General features: G+C 42.7%; 1 protein-coding gene across 1 annotated transcript in view; it reads right to left on the reverse strand.

Annotated features, from left to right (window-relative positions):
• The window catches only part of LOC131193315 (uncharacterized), a 46,797-nt gene that overhangs the window by 21,353 nt on the left and 5,205 nt on the right, over positions 1–20,239 (reverse strand). The window contains exons 2-5 of the mRNA XM_058173357.1: positions 18,640–18,813; positions 10,742–10,899; positions 6,418–6,616; positions 3,801–3,897 (exon numbers count right to left, since the gene is read on the reverse strand). Of these exons, the coding sequence (XP_058029340.1) occupies positions 3,801–3,897; positions 6,418–6,616; positions 10,742–10,899; positions 18,640–18,813 (628 nt within the window). The remainder of the gene's footprint in view (positions 1–3,800; positions 3,898–6,417; positions 6,617–10,741; positions 10,900–18,639; positions 18,814–20,239) is intronic.

Here is a 20,239-nt window from a genome sequence, read left to right on the forward strand (position 1 = left end):
TTAAATGCAACTTACAACTTATTGAATTTCCTGGTAGCCACTAAGTCAGGTTGTTTTAAAACAAGTTAATTTGATGAGAACAGATGTGCTATGATGGTTTTCAAAAACCACAGCCAAATGGAACTTCCATAAGTATGTGAAAAACAAAGGAAAGCTGTCCTTATAAAACCACCAGGTTTTCTGGTTAGACCTACAGCTGAGACTTCTGGAAGTTACTATTTCAATACCTCAGGAGGGAAGCAGGTTGGGGAAGGCTGTTCTATCAAGTATTGTACAAGTCACTTGTCACTGACAAGAATCAGCCAAGTGCTTATGACAGTTATACAATCATAGGGCATATTATTCACAGCCTATTACTTTAAAAAATTGAGGGTTTGTTTAGCTGTAACAACCATAGATCCCTGATCATCGTCACTGGACTATACTATTCCTTTCCCAATCATTTCCAAATGGTAGTCAGCACCTTAACACTGACAAAAGAGAATATTTGTAGCTCAGGTTTGAACTGTGAGGTCTTTGGTGCTCTCTGAGCCTCAGTTGGTTTTTTTTTTTAATTGAAAAAGTTTTTACAAAAAAAAAAAGCTTTCCCCCCCTTTCCTCCCTCCAAAAACCCCTCCCCCCCCACTTCCCGGAACAACACAAGGTATAATTAAAAATAAAACAAACATATGCTAAAAATTTTCCCTCCTAAGTCAGTTATACTCCTGCAATTCTCATCAAGTCCTAACCTCCCCCATAGCAATCAGAAATAATACATCCTGATCATTCAAAGGCAGTCTGATATCTCTTAGTCTGATATCTATTTTGAATATAGTCAATCCATTTTTTCCATTCATTTAAGTATCTTTCTTGTGTATTGTCTTTCAAAAAGGCTGAGATTTTTGCCATCTCAGCCAAATTAGCAACTTTCAATATCCATTCTTCTATTGTAGGTAGTTCTTTTTTCTTCCAATACTGTCCTATCAGTAGTCTTGCCGCTGTTACTAAATTTAAAATCAATTTAGTCTCAATTACTGTACAGTCCGTGATAATTCCCAATAAAAAAAATTGCGGTAGGAACTTTATCTTCTTTTTCAAAACATTTTGTATAATCCACCAAATTCTTATCCAAAAAGTCTTAATATTCTTGCAAGTCCACCAAATATGAAAATATGTAGCATCATCACAATTACATCTCCAACATTTTGCTTGCATATCTGGATACATACACGATAGTTTTTTAGGATCTAAATGCCATCTATAAAACATTTTGTAAAAATTTTCCCTTAAATTCTGTGCCTGCGTAAATTTAACATTTCTAACCCAAATTTTTTCCCAAGTTTCCAACAATATTGGCTCCTGAAAATTTTGTGCCCACTTTATCATACAGTCCTTTACCAAATCCCTTTCAGAATCTATTTCAAGTAAGACATTGTACAATGACATTGTACAATCTCTTTATATGCTCCTGAGACTGGTTTCTAATTTGCTTTACCAAATTTTCCTCATTCTGCACTATACCAATTTTCTGATCTTCCTTCCATCTAGCACGTAATTGCCCATATTGAAACCAAGTATAATTTTTCCCTTCTTCTTTTAATACATGCAGAGATTTTAATTGCAAACTACCTCTTTCAGTATACAAAAGATCTTTATATGTAATCATTTCCTGTTTCTGTTCTATATTTATATTCTCTATTGTATGTCTGGGACTTGCCCACATAGGAACCTTATAATTTAGTTTGTAAGAGTATTTTTTCCAGACACGCAAGAGAGCAGTTCTTAACACGTGATTTTTAAAAGCCTTATCCACTTTTTTGTCGTAGATTAAATATGCATGCCATCCATATAGTAAATCATAATCTTCTATATTCAGGATTTTTTCCTCCGTTAGATTAAACCAATCACTTATTGCAGAGAGAACAGCTGCTTCATAATATAATTTAAAATTGGGCATTTTTAAGCCTCCTCTTTCCTGTGAATTTTGAATTATTTTCATTTTAACCCTTGCTTTTTTACCTTCCCATATAAATTTATTAATTCCAGTCTGCCATTCCTCCAAATTTTTATCTTTCTTAATCCCCAGTTGGTTTTTTTGCACACATTTTATTGCTAAATTAAGTAACATCATCAGTGATAACTCTATTGATGTTACCTAGTTTAGTAATGAAACATATGCAAGAAAACAACCCAGCTCAGAGAGTACCAAGGACCCCACATCTCAATACTGCATAGCTGAAATTATATTGGACTGATGCCTAAAATTTCTGATGCCTTCCAGCACCCGAAATATGTATGAAAAATGCTTTGTAACACTTGGATGAAACTCAGGCTGATAACTGAATGAAATTCAAACAACATGCTAGATTTAAATATTCTGCCCGATTTGATTTTTTTAAATTGATCACTTAGAGAAATCTTTCTCAATCAGAATTTCAGCATGAAAAAAGAAAAAAAAAGCTGGATCCCTCTCTCTCATTGTCATCTATTGAGAGACACAAAGCCCCACTTGGCATAATCAGGGCCTTTTTTCAGGTGCCAATCACAGTGCAGGGAGACAATTTTCTGAGAATATCATTACTGTAGAGGAGCGAATGAGTTATTTCTGTACTCTTTTTTCATTTATCTTCTTTTGGGGTAAATATAGCATTGTTACGGAGACTTGTCATTTAAAATCCCTGTAATCATATACATGTAATCCTCGACTTATAACCACAATTGAGCCCAAAATTTATGTTGCTAAGTGAGAAATGTGTTAAGTAAATTTTCTCCACTTTATGACTTTTCTCAACACATTTGTTAAATGAATCACTGCAGTTCTTAAATTAGTAACCCGGTTGTTATGTGAATCTGATTTTCCCATTGACTTTGCTTGTCAGAAGGTCACAGAAGGGGATCACATGACCCCAGGACATCGCAAGTGTTATAAATGCGAGTCAGTTGCTTAGCCATCCAAATGTTAATCACGTGACCATGGGGATACTGCAAAGGTCATAAGGGTGAAAAATGGTCATAAGTCATGTTTTTCAGTGCTGTTGTAACTTTGAACAGTCACTAAATGAGCTGTTGTAGGTCGAGAACTCGTGTAATAAGGGCTTGTGACTTCTTGAGGGAAGGTGTTGCAATTGTATGCCTAAGAGAAACACAGTAATGGATAACTGCAACAACCATACTCTAATTAATGCAAAATAAGAGAAACAAAACAAATACAAGGGATGCCTAATTTCAACAAAGAAATAAGAGTTTTAATTGTTCTGGCGTTGAAACCTTTGGCTATAATTTTTCACCACATTTTGTCACTACGTGGATGGCCCATCAATGAACCCAGCACTTGGGTTCCAGCTTCAGTAATAGTTGTGAACCTAATTCAAATGTATGGGCGGCAGTGCTAGAAACTTAGATTTTATTCCTAAAGTATGGCTACTTTGTGCCTGCATGCATTTTGTTAATAGCAAAAAAATCCTCGAGAGTCTTCACTGAATCAAATTAAGGTGAGAATTCAACTGCTTAGCCATTGGGAACCCTTCTTCCTTCCTCAGAATCATTTAGCTCTGCTTAGCTGTTTCTCTAGCTCCACACTTCCCCCCAAAAGCTTGCTTAATTGCAGCCACTGTCCCTTAACAGGGGTGAGCATGACATCATGACACTGCGGGGAAAATGCTGGGGACAAAAACACATCAAGTCATCTGTGCTGAAACAGTAAGACAGTTCCTCAGTTGGGATCAGCATCAAAGCATCCCTTCAGGCACAGCCTATTTTTGGCTACCGCTCTTGTCCTCCCCACCCCCTCTCCATTTGCTATCGCAGGAGAATGACCCTACCGTCAGGTCGTAGCCCTCTTCTGAGTGATCCAGGAGAACATTGCAAATAACACGTTCTAGATAAATATTAGCTCCCACCAAGGTCAGCAAAATGAGCCTGGAGATAAAAGGGGGTGGGGGGGGGAATAAAAGGCCATTATGAGAAAGTGTAGAATATATTTCATAGTCTGCGTGTCCATGGCTTACATTCACAGAAGAATGGATTCTTACGGGTTTTACACAATGACACATTTGGACAAATTGCAACTTCCTTTTGAAAGGCAGCTCATTTTTAGTCCTGATATATATATACCGTATATACTCGAATATAAGCCGATCCGAGTATAAGCCGAGGTCCCCAATTTTACCCCAAAAACTGGGGTAAACTGGGGACTCGAGTATAAGCCGAGGGTGGGAAATGAGGCACCTACCGGTTGGGGAAACCCTCCCTCAGCTGAGAAGGCTGGCGCCCCCCCCGCCCCGCCCTCCCACTGCACCGGCAGGGCTTCCCCGCGCCGTCCGGTAAAATGTGAAAAAAAGAAAAAAAAAACAACTCGAGTATAAGCCGTATATACTCGAGTATAAGCCGAGGGGCTTAAAAAAAAAAAAACTCGAGTATAAGCCGTATAGACCCGAGTATAAGCCGAGGGGACGTTTTTCAGCACAAAAAACGTGCTGAAAAACTCGGCTTATACTCGAGTATATATGGTATATGGAAAAGAAATATTGGCATGGAAATTGAACTGCGCCTTTACCAAGCTTTGACTAGACCAACTGAGGTTGCTACCTCATTGGCAAAAGGTGAGATGCCAACTTTGGGACAGAAGAGAATTCACATTCTTACGGGACCGCCTGCTGCTGCTGATAGCCTCCCATCGACCTGTGCGCTCCCACAGGGAGGGTCTCCTTAGGGTGCCATCAGCCAAACAATGTCGGCTGGCGACCCCCAGGGGGAGAGCTTTCTCTGTGGGGGCTCCTACCCTCTGGAATGAGCTTCCTCCGGGGTTACGATCACTCCCCGACCTCTGGGTCTTCCGACGCGAGCTCAAGACCCTCTTGTTTCATCGCGCAGGGTTGGCCTAATTGTGTTATGGTTTTTAATTGGGATTTTATTATCGTTTTTAATAGTTTTAATGTGAGCCAAAATTTAATTAGATTTTTATAGTGTTTTTAATTTTTATTGTGAATATTGTTTTATATTTGGCTGTAAACCGCCCTGAGTCCTTCGGGAGAAGAGCGGTATAGAAATTTAATAAAATAAATAAATAAATAAATAAATAAATAAATAAATAAATATGTGCTGACTGCTGAAAACACAAATAACACTATATAAATAATAACTGCAGTGTTTTGAATAAACACAACTTGTCCCTATTTCCCATTTGTTGCAGACACCCCGCTATTTCCTCATCTGCTGTCATCCACAAAAAGGGTAAAAACCCTGAATCTTCAGTTTCAGTTGTCTGGTACTTGTATGCAGAAATGCCCAGTCTTACACAGGCTGTCCTCAACTTATGACAGATTTTCCATTTACTAAGGAAAGTGGTTGTGAGTTGTACCCAGTTTTATGACCTTTTTTGCCACACTTAAGTGAATCCCAGTCATTAAGCAAATCCAGCTTTGCTTATCAGAAGTCGGCTGGGAAGGAAGATTGCAAATGGTGATCATACGACCTCCGCTGATATATGCTAGTTACCAAGTGCCCAAATTTTAATCACGTGACCATGGGGAACCAGTCATAAATCAATTTTTTGTCAGTGCCATTGTAACTTTGAACGGTTGCTAAACAAATGGTTGTAAGTTGAAGACACCTGTACTAAATTTTCATTTATCCCCGTCTGATGATCTGACTGCTGAACAATTGTGGGGAAGGCAAGCAGTGGAACTGCCTTACACTGAGGTAGATCTTTGATCTTATTGCCAACTCTAATTGACAGTGCCTTTCCAAACTTTCAGAATCAGTTAAATCCTAGCAATACCTGGAATTCCTTGGAATTAAAACTAGGGATGTTTAGCATAAAAAATAAGATATAGTTCCTCTTTTACCAATTCTACCAAAAAAAGAACAGTATATTATGTGATCAAATTACTTGAGTTGATTATGTCAAAGGCTATTTGATTTATTGAAAATGTTTATATAACTGCCCATCTTAGGCAGCATAACCCTGGGCAGGTCACCAATGACAATAGAAACAATGAAACATCTTGTATCACTTTTTGTTGCACCAAGAAATACACTTATGGATGCCTTCAAAGAACGCTTAAACCAGTGGTGAAATCCAATTTTTTTTACTACTGGTTCTGTGGTTGTGGCTTGGTGGGCGAGGCAGGGGAAGGCTACTGCAAAATCCCCATTCCCTTCCCACTCCTGGGGGAAGGATATTGCAAAATCTCCATTCTCACCCCACTCTGGAGCCACCCAGAGGTGGTATTTGCCAGTTCTCTGAACTACTCAAAATTTCCGCTACCGGTTCTCTGAACTGCTCAAAATTTCCACTACCGGTTCTCCAGAACCTGCTGGATTTCACCCCTGGCTTAAACCCTTTATCTGCATTCGTGTGATCCATCATTTTGAGTGGACTAGGCAGAACATTAAACAATCAAGGGCATTTTATGTGTCTGTTCTGTTTTTTCTCACCGAGCTCTTGCAGTTCGCTGGCTAGAGGTCAGCAGCAGGGCAGTAACACCACTCATGAGATGGAAGAAGACGGAATAGAGCGCATTAGATTCCCCCACTACAAAGCGGTGTAGGAAGGCCACCCGATTGAAGATCTCTGCAAAGGCCACTCGTTGCTCGATGGCCGAATTCTGCAGTTCTTGGAAGGCCTGGTGTATGCCTGCAGAAGGGAGAGGAAGGACAAGCCATTGCCCTCCCAGACAAATCTTACTTGGGCCACCTAATACTGGTGTGTGGCCATAATAAAAATCGATTTTATCTATAGACATACATTGCGAGAGTCACTGATAAAGATTTGGGAGGGAATCAGGAAGAATACCAGGCTGGCTATCCACTATGGAGGCAATGATTCACCCTAATACATTAGACATTGGTAAAATGGTAAAATATAACGAAATTTTGGATAACGGGGGAAGATTAAAATCCAACCAAGAATTAAAGGAATAGGGAATAATTATAGATTGGTGGCCGTATCTCCAGCTACAATCGAGATACAAAAAAGATTTAGAGGAATTTGGATTTGAACCGAACTTAACACAGACAAATTATTAACAGGCCCGGAAGATAAATTACTATCTAAAATATATGATTATTTATTAAACTTTGTTTTGGAAGAGGAAATCATAAAGGGGCCAATGATAGCACAGGCTAAAAATGTGGAACATAATAGAATAGAATTTTATTGGCCAAGTGTGATTGGACGCACAAGGAATTTGTCTTGGTGCATATGCTCTCAGTGTACATAAAAGAAAAGATACGTTCATCAAGGTACAACATTTACAACACAATTGATGGTCAATATATCAATATAAATCATAAGGATTGCCAGCAACAAGTAATAGTCATACAGTCATAAGTGGAAAGAGATTGGTGATGGGAACTATGAAACGATTAATAGTAGTGCAGATTCAGTAAATAGTCTGACAGTGTTGAGGGAATTTTTTGTTTAGCAGAGTGATGGCCTTCGGGAAAAAACTGTTCTTGTGTCTAGTTGTTCTGGTGTGCAGTGCTCTATAGTGTCGTTTTGAGGGTAGGAGTTGAAACAGTTTATGTTCAGGATGCGAGGGATCTGCAAATATTTTCACGGCCCTCTTCTAATATGAGTTAGAAGATTGGGAAAAAATCTGGAAGAAAAATTATACACTAACAAAATCTGCCGCATGTAAAGAAAATCAGTATAAAATGTTCTATCGGTGGCACTTAGCCCAAACAAGACTTGCAAAAATGTATCCTAATCTAAACCCTAATTACTGAAAATGTAAAAAAGCACAAGATACCTTTTTTAATGTATGGTGACTTTGCCCAAAAATCAAAAAATACTGGATTAAAATACAAAAATGGCTAAATGAAATTATGCATTGCCAAATAGAATTGAAGCCTGAACTGTTTCTTCTGGGGATCGTTAAAGGAAAATATCCTAAAAAGATTAAATATTTGATTATTCATATTACTACAGCAGAGAAAATTGTACTCGCACAAACTTGGAAAATGTCCATTATACCGACAGATTGTGTAATAATCTGGAAAATCTTGGAGTGTGCAGAAATGGACAAACTTACTATAGAATTAAATAATAAGGAAGACTCGGAATATTACTCAACTTGGGGAAACTGGCATCAATGGATAGAAAATAAAAATAGGAAATATATAGATCAAAACAAGACATAAATTGTGTTTACATATATTCGATCAAGTAGGAATATCTGGGAATATATGAATAGAGTTTAAATTTCTGTGCTGTCAGAACGACGAAGTGTACAATTATTATGGATATATTTTAGTTACAGATGTATTTGTATTTTTATATTTTTAACTTCAATAAAGGTTTTTTGAAAATTAAAAAAAATTGATTATTTGGGCCACTTATACACTGCCATGAATTTGTTGTCTGTCTTTCACACATTGATTGAAAGCATAATTACATATAGATGAGGATGTGCCAATTTCTCCTAACCTGATGCCCTTTTAGCATGTCTAGTTCCTGTTTCCGTAATACTTTAAGTAAGATGCTGGGTCTCAGGAGATGGGACCAGAAGATAGGGCTTTTCTGTGGTGGCCCTGACACTTTGGGAAACCTTACCTTCAAAGGTGTACCTCGCCCTCTCATAAGGCTCTGAAAACTATTTTACACATGGCCACAGGGCCAGCCTTCATTCTTCCTTTATACTGTGTGGTTTTTATATACTGGGAGTAGTGATGATGGATTTCATGGAATTTGTACTCCAAGAGTAGGAATCTTTGGATGGCAAGAAACTTCTTATACTGATTCAAGCCTGCAGTCAGAACTTGCGACTTGTGGTAGCTGTTCAGGATTTCAAGGAAGAGTGTTTCCTATCCTATATGGTGGGCATGGCAGGGAAGAATCTGGAATCTCCGATACAGAAAGACTATTTCTATCATTGAACAAGGCCCCTTGTATAGTTGAGGTTCATTGTCTGTAATACCTAATTCTCTCACACAATTTTGCAACCTTCTTATTTATTTATTTATTTATTTATTCGTACTTTTATACCGCCCTATCTCCCTAGGGACTCAGGGCGGTGTACAGCCATATAAAAACACATAAATATACAAAGTAAAACATTCATCTAAAAAACTTATTATATAGGCCAAAATTTAAAATAGACATATAAACAATAAAACCCAATTTAAAACCAAATCTAAAATTTAGACATTTAAAATCATATTCTTTCTTCCCATCCATTGTGCATTATATGCGTAGATGGAAGAATTAGACCAGGCAAGGTCAACAGCAAAAAGCTCAAACCAGACAAGTCTGTTACAGTAATAATACCCAGCTATCAACCATTCTATCTATCTAAGCCTAGGCACCAGGCTAGAAATCAGGAGACTAAGTTCTAGTCCTGCCTTAGGCATGAAAGCCAGAGTGTTTGGGCCAGACACTCTCTCACCAATTGCCATTGTTAGGCAATGAGGTCACATAATATTGCAATTTACGACCTTGTATATGAGCAGTGGAAATCCCAATTTTAAGGACTACCGATAATCAGTATGAAACAAGTATTAAGCTATCAAGTTCCTGGGGAAAGAAAGCTTTGCACACATGGATTTATAAATTCCTTCGTAACAAGTTTGTGCCTTTCTTTGCAATCTTTTTGTATAGCATAAACCAGGCAAAGAAATAAGTAGCTTGGAAAACCTTTTCCTGTATGAAATGAATTTTTACACATATGTATCTTAAATAATACATTTCTAAATTTATCATATTTCAAACAAGTGCATTCTGACAGATTTACTAGAGTCAAAATCTGCCTTGCAACATTTTGAGAAGTACAAAATCAAAAAGGTCACTGATTTGCAATCCACTAATTAGCCCAGCTGGTCTAATGGATCACGTCTGGCTTGCATTCAGATTCCCCAAATTACCAGTTTCTTCAGTTGCAAACCATAGGTTGCAAGCAATTGAGCAGCTACTTTACACACACACACACACAAAAGTCTCTACAGCACTTTAAAAAAAAAGCTGAATAAGGATATCAAAATTTGCTTCTCTAAACATATTTTTATGAGCTTGAAAGTGGCGTTAGAAGTTTTTTGAGTCAATATACTAATGCCGTAGTGTACTTTTAAGAATTGAAACTCCTGCCATACAATATAACACCAGACGTTTCTGCAAATTAACACAGACGGATGTTCTGTAGGGATGATCTCTGGAGAAGAGAAGAGAAGAGAAGAGAAGAGAAGAGAAGAGAAGAGAAGAGAAGAGAAGAGAAGAGAAGAGAAGAGAAGAGAAGAGAAGAGAAGAGTTGGAAGGGACCTTGGAGGTTTTCTAGTCTAACCCCCTGCCCCACTGGTATAGGCAGGAAACTCTATACCAGTGATGGCGAACCTTTTCGGCACCAAGTGCCCAAACTGGAATGCATGTGCATGTGCGTGCACTGGAGAACTGGAAACCTGAAGACCAGCCGGCCGGTGTGTGCATGCCTATTTTTTTGACCATTTTTCGCCCCAAACAGCTGAAAACGGCCCGAAAAATGACCTGTTTTTAGGCCTGAAAATGGCTCGAAAAATGGCATGTGGGTGCTGGAAACCAGAAGAACAGCTGGCGACAGCACGTGTGCCCACAGAGAGGGCTCTGCGTGCCATAGGTTCACCATCACGGCCCTATACCATTTCAGACAAATGGTTGTCCAATCTTTTCTTTAAAATTTCCAGTGTTGGAAAATTCACAACTTGTGGAAGCAGGTTGTTCCACTGATAGCATATCTAGCTATCAGTGCAAACTCTTAAAAGGAATAATAACGCAGCTTTGTTCTCAGGTCACCTTGGGAGGAGTCACGGAGCGTCTGCCATAGCAGCTCCCCATCGCGCAGGATCTGCTCCTGAGAGTGCAAAGTGGCATTTTGGATCCGAGCAGTCTCTTCTGCAAGCTGGTTGGTAGATTCCAACTGATGGGCCACCGTTTCTGAAGAGGAGATCAGCCTGGTAGACATAGATAAACAAGGAAGTAATTAACTGTGGTCCAAGGTAATCCATCCCCCATATTCCAAAAAGTGCTCCTACCTGAAAGTGTTGTGTCTTGCCCGCTCTCACCGCAGCCGGGGTCTGCTTATCTGCTTCCGAACGCTGAAGAATGTCCTCCCGGCCCCAGCCCTGGCTCCATGCCCAGACAGGCTGAGGACGAGGCATCTCCCGGCCCCAGCCCTGGCTCCATGCCCAAGCAGGCTGCAGAGGAGGGAGCACCCCCCGGCCCCAGCCCTGGCTCCATGCCCAGGCAAACGGAGCAGCTAGACCCCTCCCCCTCCTCCACAGCATGTGAGCCTGAGGAAAGTTTATTTCCAACAGCTGCTGATTGGAGTGACCCTCGCATCAGAAGACTGGATAGGCGGGGGCAACAGAAGGAAGGGAGGGGCAGGCCTTAATGAGTGCTGAGTCATGGAGCCACACCCCATGGCCTATATAAAGGATCTGCTTTCTGGCAGTCTCTGAGTCAGGCAAAGTCGAACTTATCTTGCTGAAGTCACTTTCTGGTCTCCTGCCTGCTCTGAGGACTTTGCTAGGACTTTGGGCAGAGCTGCAGAGGCAAGCCTGATTCGGATTTCCCTGACCCGGCCGTCAGCGGAGGAGTGGGACACGACAGAAAGGGTTCTTATTGACTTGCCTACCCAGAAGTCTATTTTGCCATTTCAGTGGCAACATGGCACTGGCATGAGATCAGCAAAAGACTGACTGTGGAAACACTGCATTAATGTGCACTATCCACATTCAATGCTTTCACAATCAGAGATAATGCAGCTGCGCGGGTAATAGCGGGAGCAACTCGTTGCTCCCATGTAACACCAATCCTGCACAGTCTGCACTGGCTTCCTGTGGTTTTCCGGGTGCACTTTAAGATTTTGGTTACCACCTTTAAAGCGCTCCATGGCTTAGGACCCGGGTACTTACGGGACCGCCTGCTGTTACCTTTTGCCTCCCACCGACCCGTACGCTCTCACAGAGAGGGCCTTCTCAGGGTGCCGTCCGCCAAACAATGTCGGCTGGCGGCCCCCAGGGGGTAGGGCCTTCTCTGTGGGAGCTCCTACGCTCTGGAACGAGCTTCCCCCTGGGTTACGTCAAGTGCCTGATCTTCGGACCTTTCGCCGTGAGCTGAAAACGCACCTATTTATTCAAGCGGGACTGGCTTAAAATTTTAGTGGGGTTATTTATATTTTAATGTTTTAAATGGTTTAAATTTGGCCACCTTATAATATGCTTGTTTTAATTTCTTTTAATGTTTATAATGTGATTTTTTACATGGCTGTACACCGCCCTGAGTCCTTCGGGAGAAGGGTGGTATAAAAATTGAATAAAATAAAATAAATAAATAAAAAAAAAAAATAAGCACCAGTGGTGGGTTTCAATTTTTTTTTACTACCGGTTCTGTGGGTGTGGCTTGGTAGGCATGGCTTGGTGGGCATGGCAGGAGAAGGATACTGCAAAATCCCCATTTCCCCACCCCCATCAGCTGTGACTTGGGAGGCAGAGAATAGATGGGGGCAGGGCCAGTCAGAATTTTTACTACCGGTTCTCCAAACTACTCAAAATTTCCACTGCCGGTTCTCCAGAACTGGTCAGAACCTGCTGAAACCCACCTCTGATAAGCACGCTTCACTCAGGTGACTATTTATCAGGAGTCAAGCCTAATAGGAGTCAAGTGACCTCCCTTTCTTCCTGTAATGAAGGTCAACTGCACTGACAACTATTACTTTATCCCATTACAATCTTTCCTTGTGTTTTTTCTTGCTTCCAAATTATGTTCTTGAAAGCCGACAAAGGCTTATGTGGAAGAGGAGAAGCGTTTATCCATTACTCAAATCTGAATCTTGCATGCTATGCAAAAGGGAAATATTGCAAATTGGATCAGAACCTCAGAAGTACCCACTGGCATGTTTATCTCTTAAAAAGAAAAAAAGTGTAAAGGGGGCTGCATTATTAAAAAATATCTGCCATGGAAATAAGGATTGCATTTAACTTTTTCCATACTGTAAAATGAAGTTGGTATTTGTATTGTCCAGTATCTGCTCATGAATTATAGTTTATAAATCCTAATCTGTAGTAGGGTTTATAAACTATAAGTATTGGAGTGGAAACCTGTGATCTTCCAAATGTTTCTGTACTGATCCTAGCATTACTATCCGCTGGGCTGATGGAAGCTGTGGCCTGCTATATAATGACATCCAGCTATCTAGGTCTGTTGCCTCCGTTCCATGTACACGTATCCTTTCCTCAATTATCTAAGCCTGCATTGAGGTGTTAATTTCTTCTCCAGATTGTCACTGCCAATTCTAATTGCATACAAAGGCAGGAACCATAAAGTGCCAATTTCACTGTGCTCCCCCACCTCAGGTCGCAGATTGCTAATTACGCCCCAAGTAAAAAGCCGAATTATAGCCTTGCTCACTGAGCTTTCCCACTCTTTAAACAAAGAGACTTTTTCTCTGTTTTCACCAAGTGTCAGCTAGATAAAGAATGATGCTAGTAGATCTGATGGGGCGTGCTTCTCACATTAGATAATCTGTCCTTCAGAAAATAGCCCATAACCGGAAAACACTGGAATGATATTGTCATTTGAGGGCTCGTTCACTTCTTCTCCCCATGTACTGTAGATGTGGGGCATTACACTGAGTACTGCCAGTTCCGATGGTTGGAATGAAATTCTGAAGGTTCTACAGAACTGGCAGGGAGAGAGAGTTATGAAGTAAATTACTCAGGTCTGCTGACTTCCAGTTGTTTAACTCTTTCTTCCCACAGCAAGATAAAAGCTTGTAATTTGAACAGTGACATGTCCCTAACTAGTAATGAAAAATGAAAACAACTGACCGGCTGTCAAAAAACAAATCCACAGTGCAATTCAAGGGACAAAGAACACTGTCTAATCATTTCCTTTTTAAGTACAGTAGTCACTGCCTGTAGATTGCAAAAAAAAGGGGAAGAAGGATGCTCTATTACTGGACAGGTATTTCTTGCAAGCTTAACTCTCTTCTTCTTCAGAGAATACTATGGGCGTCCCCCTGAGAAAGAACAGCTCCAAAGATGGTTTCTCCTCTTTGCTCCTTTCAAGAAAAAAAAAATACCCAAAAACCCTGCACTCAAGGACTGAATGACTGCAGAAAAAAACAGGAAGAAATTTGAATGTTATTCTAAAAAGGTACTTCAGAGCACTTGAGGACACAAATGCTGCACCTGCAACTTTTTAAAGCAGCTGCATCATTTACATAGTATCCACAGAGCAGCTGCACAATCTGTCACTTAAAATTTATCTATTTGTCCATAATTTTAAACCTTCCCAACCTAACCGACAGGCATACCAACAAGAGTATCTCATCAATTAAAAATTGTTTTTAAGGTATTACCAATATCAGAAATCTGTTTAAAAATATGCAAAAGGTTGCTTTCAGTTAATTTCTTCTATTTTCATTAAGGCACTCAAAGCAATTTAAAATCCTAAAACAAACCATTGTTGGCATAGCTTGCCCGTGGTTAAGATTTCCTGTATTTTAACAAGCAATTTTCTATTAGAAAGAAATATCTAAATCTTCTACTAACTACCAAAAGAAGAATTATTGTCAAATTTCCTCTGCGTTGGTAGATTATTTATACAAAGAATAAGGTTGGAAGAGACCTTGGAGGTCTTATTTATTTATTTATTTATTTATTTATTTATTTACATTTTTATACTGCCCTTCTCCGAAGACTCAGGGCGGTGTACAGCAAATAAAACGACAATAATCCAAAAACAATTTAAAATACCGTAAAAAGATTAAAAACCTAATTTAACCGCTGTATACTTAAAAATATTAGATAAAAAATTACAAAAGATAAAAACCCCTGTTAAGAAGTCCGCTAAAACCCCCAAATATTAAAATCAATCGTCAGGCCAGCCCTGCTTGGTGAAAAAAGAAAGTCTTGAGCTGACGTTTAAAGGTCCGAAGATCAGGGAGAAGACGGAGTCCCACCGGCAGCTCGTTCCACAAAGCCGGGGCCCCCACAGAGAACGCTCTTCCCCTGGGGATCGCCAGCTGAGATTGGTTGGCCGACGGCACCCTAAGGAGGCCCTCCCTGTGAGAGAGCACTGGATGCACCGGACGATGGGAGGTAACTGGCGGCAGCAGGCGGTCCCGTAAATATCCCGGTCCGATGCCATGGAGCGCTTTAAAGGTGATAACCAACACCTTGAAGCGCACCCAGAAGACCACCGGCAACCAATGCAGCCTGCACAGGAGAGGTGCTACATGGGAGCCACGAGGAGCTCCCTCAATCCCCGCGCAGCCGCATTCTGTACCAGTTGGAGCCTCCAGGTGCTCTTCAAGGGGAACCCCATGTAGAGAGCATTGCAGTAATCCAGGCGGGAAGTGACGAGGGCATGAGTGACTGTGCATAACGAGTCCCGGTCCAGGAAAGGGCGCAATTGGCGAATCATTTATCAGGGCGGACCTGATAAAAAGCTCCCCTGGCGACGGCCGTCAAATGGTCTTCTAAAGACAGCCATGCGTCCAGGAGAACGCCTAAATTGCGCACCGATTCCCTGGGGGCCAACAATTCGCCCCCCCACAGTCAGCAATGGAGTATGCTGACTGTGCCGGGACGCTGGCATCCACAGCGACTCCGTCTTGGATGGGTTGAGTCGGAGCCTGTTCGTCCCCATCCAGACCCGAACGGCCTCAAGACACCGAGTCATCACATCGACGGCTTCGTTGGGGTGGTTCGGGGTGGAAATGTACAGCTGAGTATCGTCAGCGTACAGCTGACAACTCAACCCGAAACCACGAATGATCTCTCCCAGCGGCTTCATATAAATGTTGAACAGGAGGGGTGAAAGAATCGACCCCTGCGGCACCCCACACGTGAGTTGCCTAGCGGTCGATCTCTGCCCCCCTGTCAACACCGTCTGCGAGCGGTCGGAGAGGTAGGAGGAGAACCACCATAAAACGGTGCCTCCCACCCCCAAGACCCTCCAACCGCCGCAGCAAGATACCATGGTCGATGGTATCGAATGCCGCTGACAAATCTAACAGGACAAGAACAGAGGAACAACCTCTGTCCCGTGCCCTCCAGAGATCATCAACCAATGTGACCAAAGCCGTCTCTGTGCTGTACCCAGGCCTGAAGCCGGACTGGCACAGGTCTAGATAAACAGTTTCCTCCAGGTACCAGGGGAGCTGCCAAGCCACCACACTCTCAACAACCTTCGCCAAAAAGCGGAGGTTGGAGACCGGACGATAATTAGCCAAAATAGCTGGGTCCAGGGAAGGCTTCTTAAGGAGGGGCCTCACCATCACCTCTTTCAAGGTGGCTGGGAAGACTCCCTCCATCAGAGAAGCGCTGGTAATTCCCTGGAGCCAGCCTCGTGTAACCTCCTGGGTGGCCAGTACCAGCCAGGAGGCACACGGGTCCAATAAACATGTGGTGGCATTCAACCTCCCCAGTATCCTGTCCATGTCATCAGGAGTCACAGAGTCAAACTCAGCCCAAACAATGTTCTCAAGACGTGCCTGTGTCATCCTGCCTGGATCCACCCAATCAGTGTCCAGCCTGTCCCGGATCTGAGCGATTTTATCGTGCAGATAACTTCCAAATTCCTCAGCTCGTCCCTATAAGGGGTCCTCCCGAGCCCACTGAAACAAAAGGGAGTGGGTCACCCCAAACAAGGTGGCTGGGCGGTTATCTGCCGATGCTATAAGGGCGGAAAAGTATTCTTGCTTTGCCATCCCTATTGCCACTAGATAGGCCTGAATATGTGACCGCACTAGTGATCGGTCAGATTCGGAACGGCTGGCTATCCAAGCGCTCTCTAGGCATCTTTTCCGGCGCTTCATCTCTCTCAGTTCCTCAGAAAACCAAGGAGCCGGTCGAGAGCAGCACCGGGTCAGAGGCCGCATAGGCACAACGCGGTCCAAAGCCCCCGCTGCCGCCCTTTCCCAGGCGGCAACGAGTTCTTCAGCCGAGCCGTGGGCCAGATCCTCAGGAATCGGCCCAAGCTCCGTCAGGAACCTACTCGGGCCCATCAGGGGCCTGGGATGGAACCACCGAACTGGCTCCGTCTCCCTGCAGTGAGGGTTTGCGGTCTGAAAGTCCAGGCGAAGAAGAGAATGATCTGTCCATGGCAGGGGAGTGATGACTAAGTCCCCCACATCCAGATCATTCAGCCACTGTCTCGAGACAAAAATCAAATCCAGCGTGTGTCCCCCAGTGTATGTGGGCCCATTCACTAACTGGGTCAGGTCCAAGGCTGCCATGGAGGCCATGAACTCCCGAGCTGACGACGATGTCTCACCTACCGACGGCAGATTGAAATCCCCCATGACCATAAGCCTGCCATAACCTCAAACCATAACCTCAAACCATAACCTCAAACCAAGGTTGACTCAGCCTTCCATCCTTTATAAGGTAGGTAAAATGAGGACCCAGATTGTTGGGGGGCAATAAGTTGACTTTGTATATAGTATACAAATGGATGAAGACTATTGCTTGACATAGTGTAAGCCGCCCTGAGTCTTCGGAGAAGGGCGGGATATAAATGCAAAAAAAAAAAGCCTGGGGGTATCAATTGCCGACTCAGCTATCACATCGAGCAGCTCAGGCAGGGCTGCTGTCACGTGGCAGGGAGCCAGGTACGTGATCAGTAAGCCCATCTCTACCCCTTGGCCCCACCGCACAAAGAGAGACTCACAGCCAGCTGTCTGCGGGACAGCGACCTCCCTCGGCTCCAAACTCTCATTTATAATAACCGCAACCCCCCCACCCCTGCCTTGAACCCTCGGCTGATGAAATGCACGGAAACCCGGTGGACACATTTCAACGAGGGACACCCCCCCTTCTGTGCCCAACCAGGTCTCCGTAATGCCCATCAGGTCCGCACCCCCCTCTTGTATCAGATCTGAAATGAGGGGGGCCTTATTAACGACGGACCTGGAATTGCATAACATCAGCCGAAGGTTGCGGCCCTGAGGAATCTGACCACTCGGGGAACGGGAAAAGGCAGCGGGACCGGAGCACATGATTGCTTGCAAACAGCGCGTGCGCGCTCCCCGAACATGATATGGTCCCCTCCTTCCACCATATCTGCCCCTCCCATAAACCGTGCTGATAGAATAGTGCTCTTCTAGTCCAGTCCCCTGCTCAAGCAGCAGAACCTATACTATTTCAGAGAAGTGACTGTCTAGTCTCTTCTTAAAAACCTCCAGAGATTTCCGAATTCAAGATTAACACCTAGGACAGGGGTGTCCAAACTTGGCAACTTTAAGACTTGTGGACTTTAACTCCCAGAATTCTGGGAGTTGAAGTCCACAAGTCTTAAAGTTGCCAAGTTTGGACACCCCTGACCTAGGAGATTGGCGATTCTAAAGTATCCCTGATAAAGCTTGTAACCCCATTAGCCTGTTTCTTGATAAAGCACTTTTACCCTTGGGATAGGCAACCTACAGCCTTGCAACTATTTATGCTCTAGTCTAGGCCTAACTTCAAAAGTTTCAATTATAAATTCAGATCTCCAACAAAAGGGCTGCCTTCCTCTCCAGCAGCCTGTAGGGCAAGAAGCTCAAGGGAGAGAAAAAAAGGGATGCACCTATCCACTTTTAGTACCCAACCACTAGCTTCCCCTCCCCAGCAATTTATCCCTCCCCAAGGGAATTCAGCCTTCAATATCAAATAACCAACAACAAAAGGAGCCCCCCTTTTTCTGACCTGTGCACAGTATCTTGGGCCTGCTGCTGCCAAGCCTCATTGTGAAGAAAATAACAGATGGCATGAGCATGAGTGAAAAACTCAGTGTATACGCCAAAAGCCACTGGATCCATGTGCTGTGTGCAGTCACGGATAGAGCTACCGATTTCACAGGGTGGGAACTTCCTCCCAGACCTGTCAAGGAAAAGACAAAAACTTAGTTGTTGGGGAGAAACTATACAGCCAAAGGTTGGGGGGGGAGGAGGGGGAATTCTCTTCTATGAAAAGGTGGCTTCCCTGGCTATACGACAGAAAACCCCTGCCCACTCTTTCCCCCAAGGTCTCAAGGGAAGTAGCATAGCAGTGGCCGCTTGTGGCATTCCGTAAATCAGAATGTTTATTAATAGAACTACATAAAGCTTAATTCACATCACTTTTAGCTCAAATCTTTGATTCCTGATTTAGCATCAGATTACTGAACCGAAATGCACTCAGTTAGCTTCCTCCAGCCACAGCTGAAGTGTTCTGAAGCTGGATCTCACTGCTGTTGTATCAATAAAACAATAGCTGGATGACCCCAGAAGTTATTTGCATTTGATTCCTGGTTCAAGAGTAAGATAGAATGGACTGACCTTAGAACAGCATTAGGCAACAACAAAGTCTGTGTAACTTGTTAGGCACTGTCACCATGGGTGAAATGTTCCTGGTTTGGACCGGATCAGGCGATAGCGGCGAGTGGTTTGGAGAACCGGTAGCAAAAATCCCTCCCCACCCCGCCCATGCCCAGCTGAGCCGCGCGATCATCAGGTTTGTTTTTTTTTACTTTTAAAAGCATTTTTTCTTCTGCCGAAAAAAAGCTTTTAAAAGTAAAAAAAAAAAAAAACCTCTGACAATTGCACGGCTCAGCTGGGATCGGCAGAGGGTTCTTTTAAAAGCTTTTCTTTTAAAACCCTTTAAAAGCTTTTTTTCTTCTGGCAATCCCAGCTGAGTTGCCTGATCAACACAGGCTTTTAAAAGCATGTTTTCTACAAGCTCTTCGATGGAAGAGGTTATAGAAAAAAATGCTTTTAAAAGTTAAAAAAAAAAGTTGGCCACCCCCACGCAGTCACATTACCCCCAAGCCACGCCTACAGAACCGGTAGTAACAAATTTTACATTTCACCCCTGTCTGTCATCATTATAATTGAAGGAAGCTAGATGACTGCAGTGACTGGGAGGAGTGGCAGGATAAGGGACCAGAAATAAGGAGACCAAATTTCACACCAGTATAGTTTTCTGTTGGCCCAAGAATGGACAGAAAGCACTTCAAATTGGGAATAGAGAGGGGCCCTAAACTTTAACTCTGTTCTTCACCCCTTCTCATTCTATATTCTCTGAGCGCATAAAAAAATGATGACAAAATTACCTCAATAAAATGTCTTGTCTATCACTGCTCTGCGGCATACACCCAGAGCTATACCCAGGTCAGGGGAGCCTAAGCTAAAGGGAGAATCTAAGTAATAGGTGAAAGCATAACTGTCTGTCCCTTTGCATTTAAAAGGACATAAATACTGAGAAGGGGGTGGAATTTTAACTTTGCTTCCTCCTCCACCTGGTGATTAAACCCAGATTCCTGGGTAGA

Source organism: Ahaetulla prasina, chromosome 2 (genome assembly GCF_028640845.1).
Source record: "Ahaetulla prasina isolate Xishuangbanna chromosome 2, ASM2864084v1, whole genome shotgun sequence".
NCBI classification, from domain to species: domain Eukaryota; kingdom Metazoa; phylum Chordata; class Lepidosauria; order Squamata; family Colubridae; genus Ahaetulla; species Ahaetulla prasina.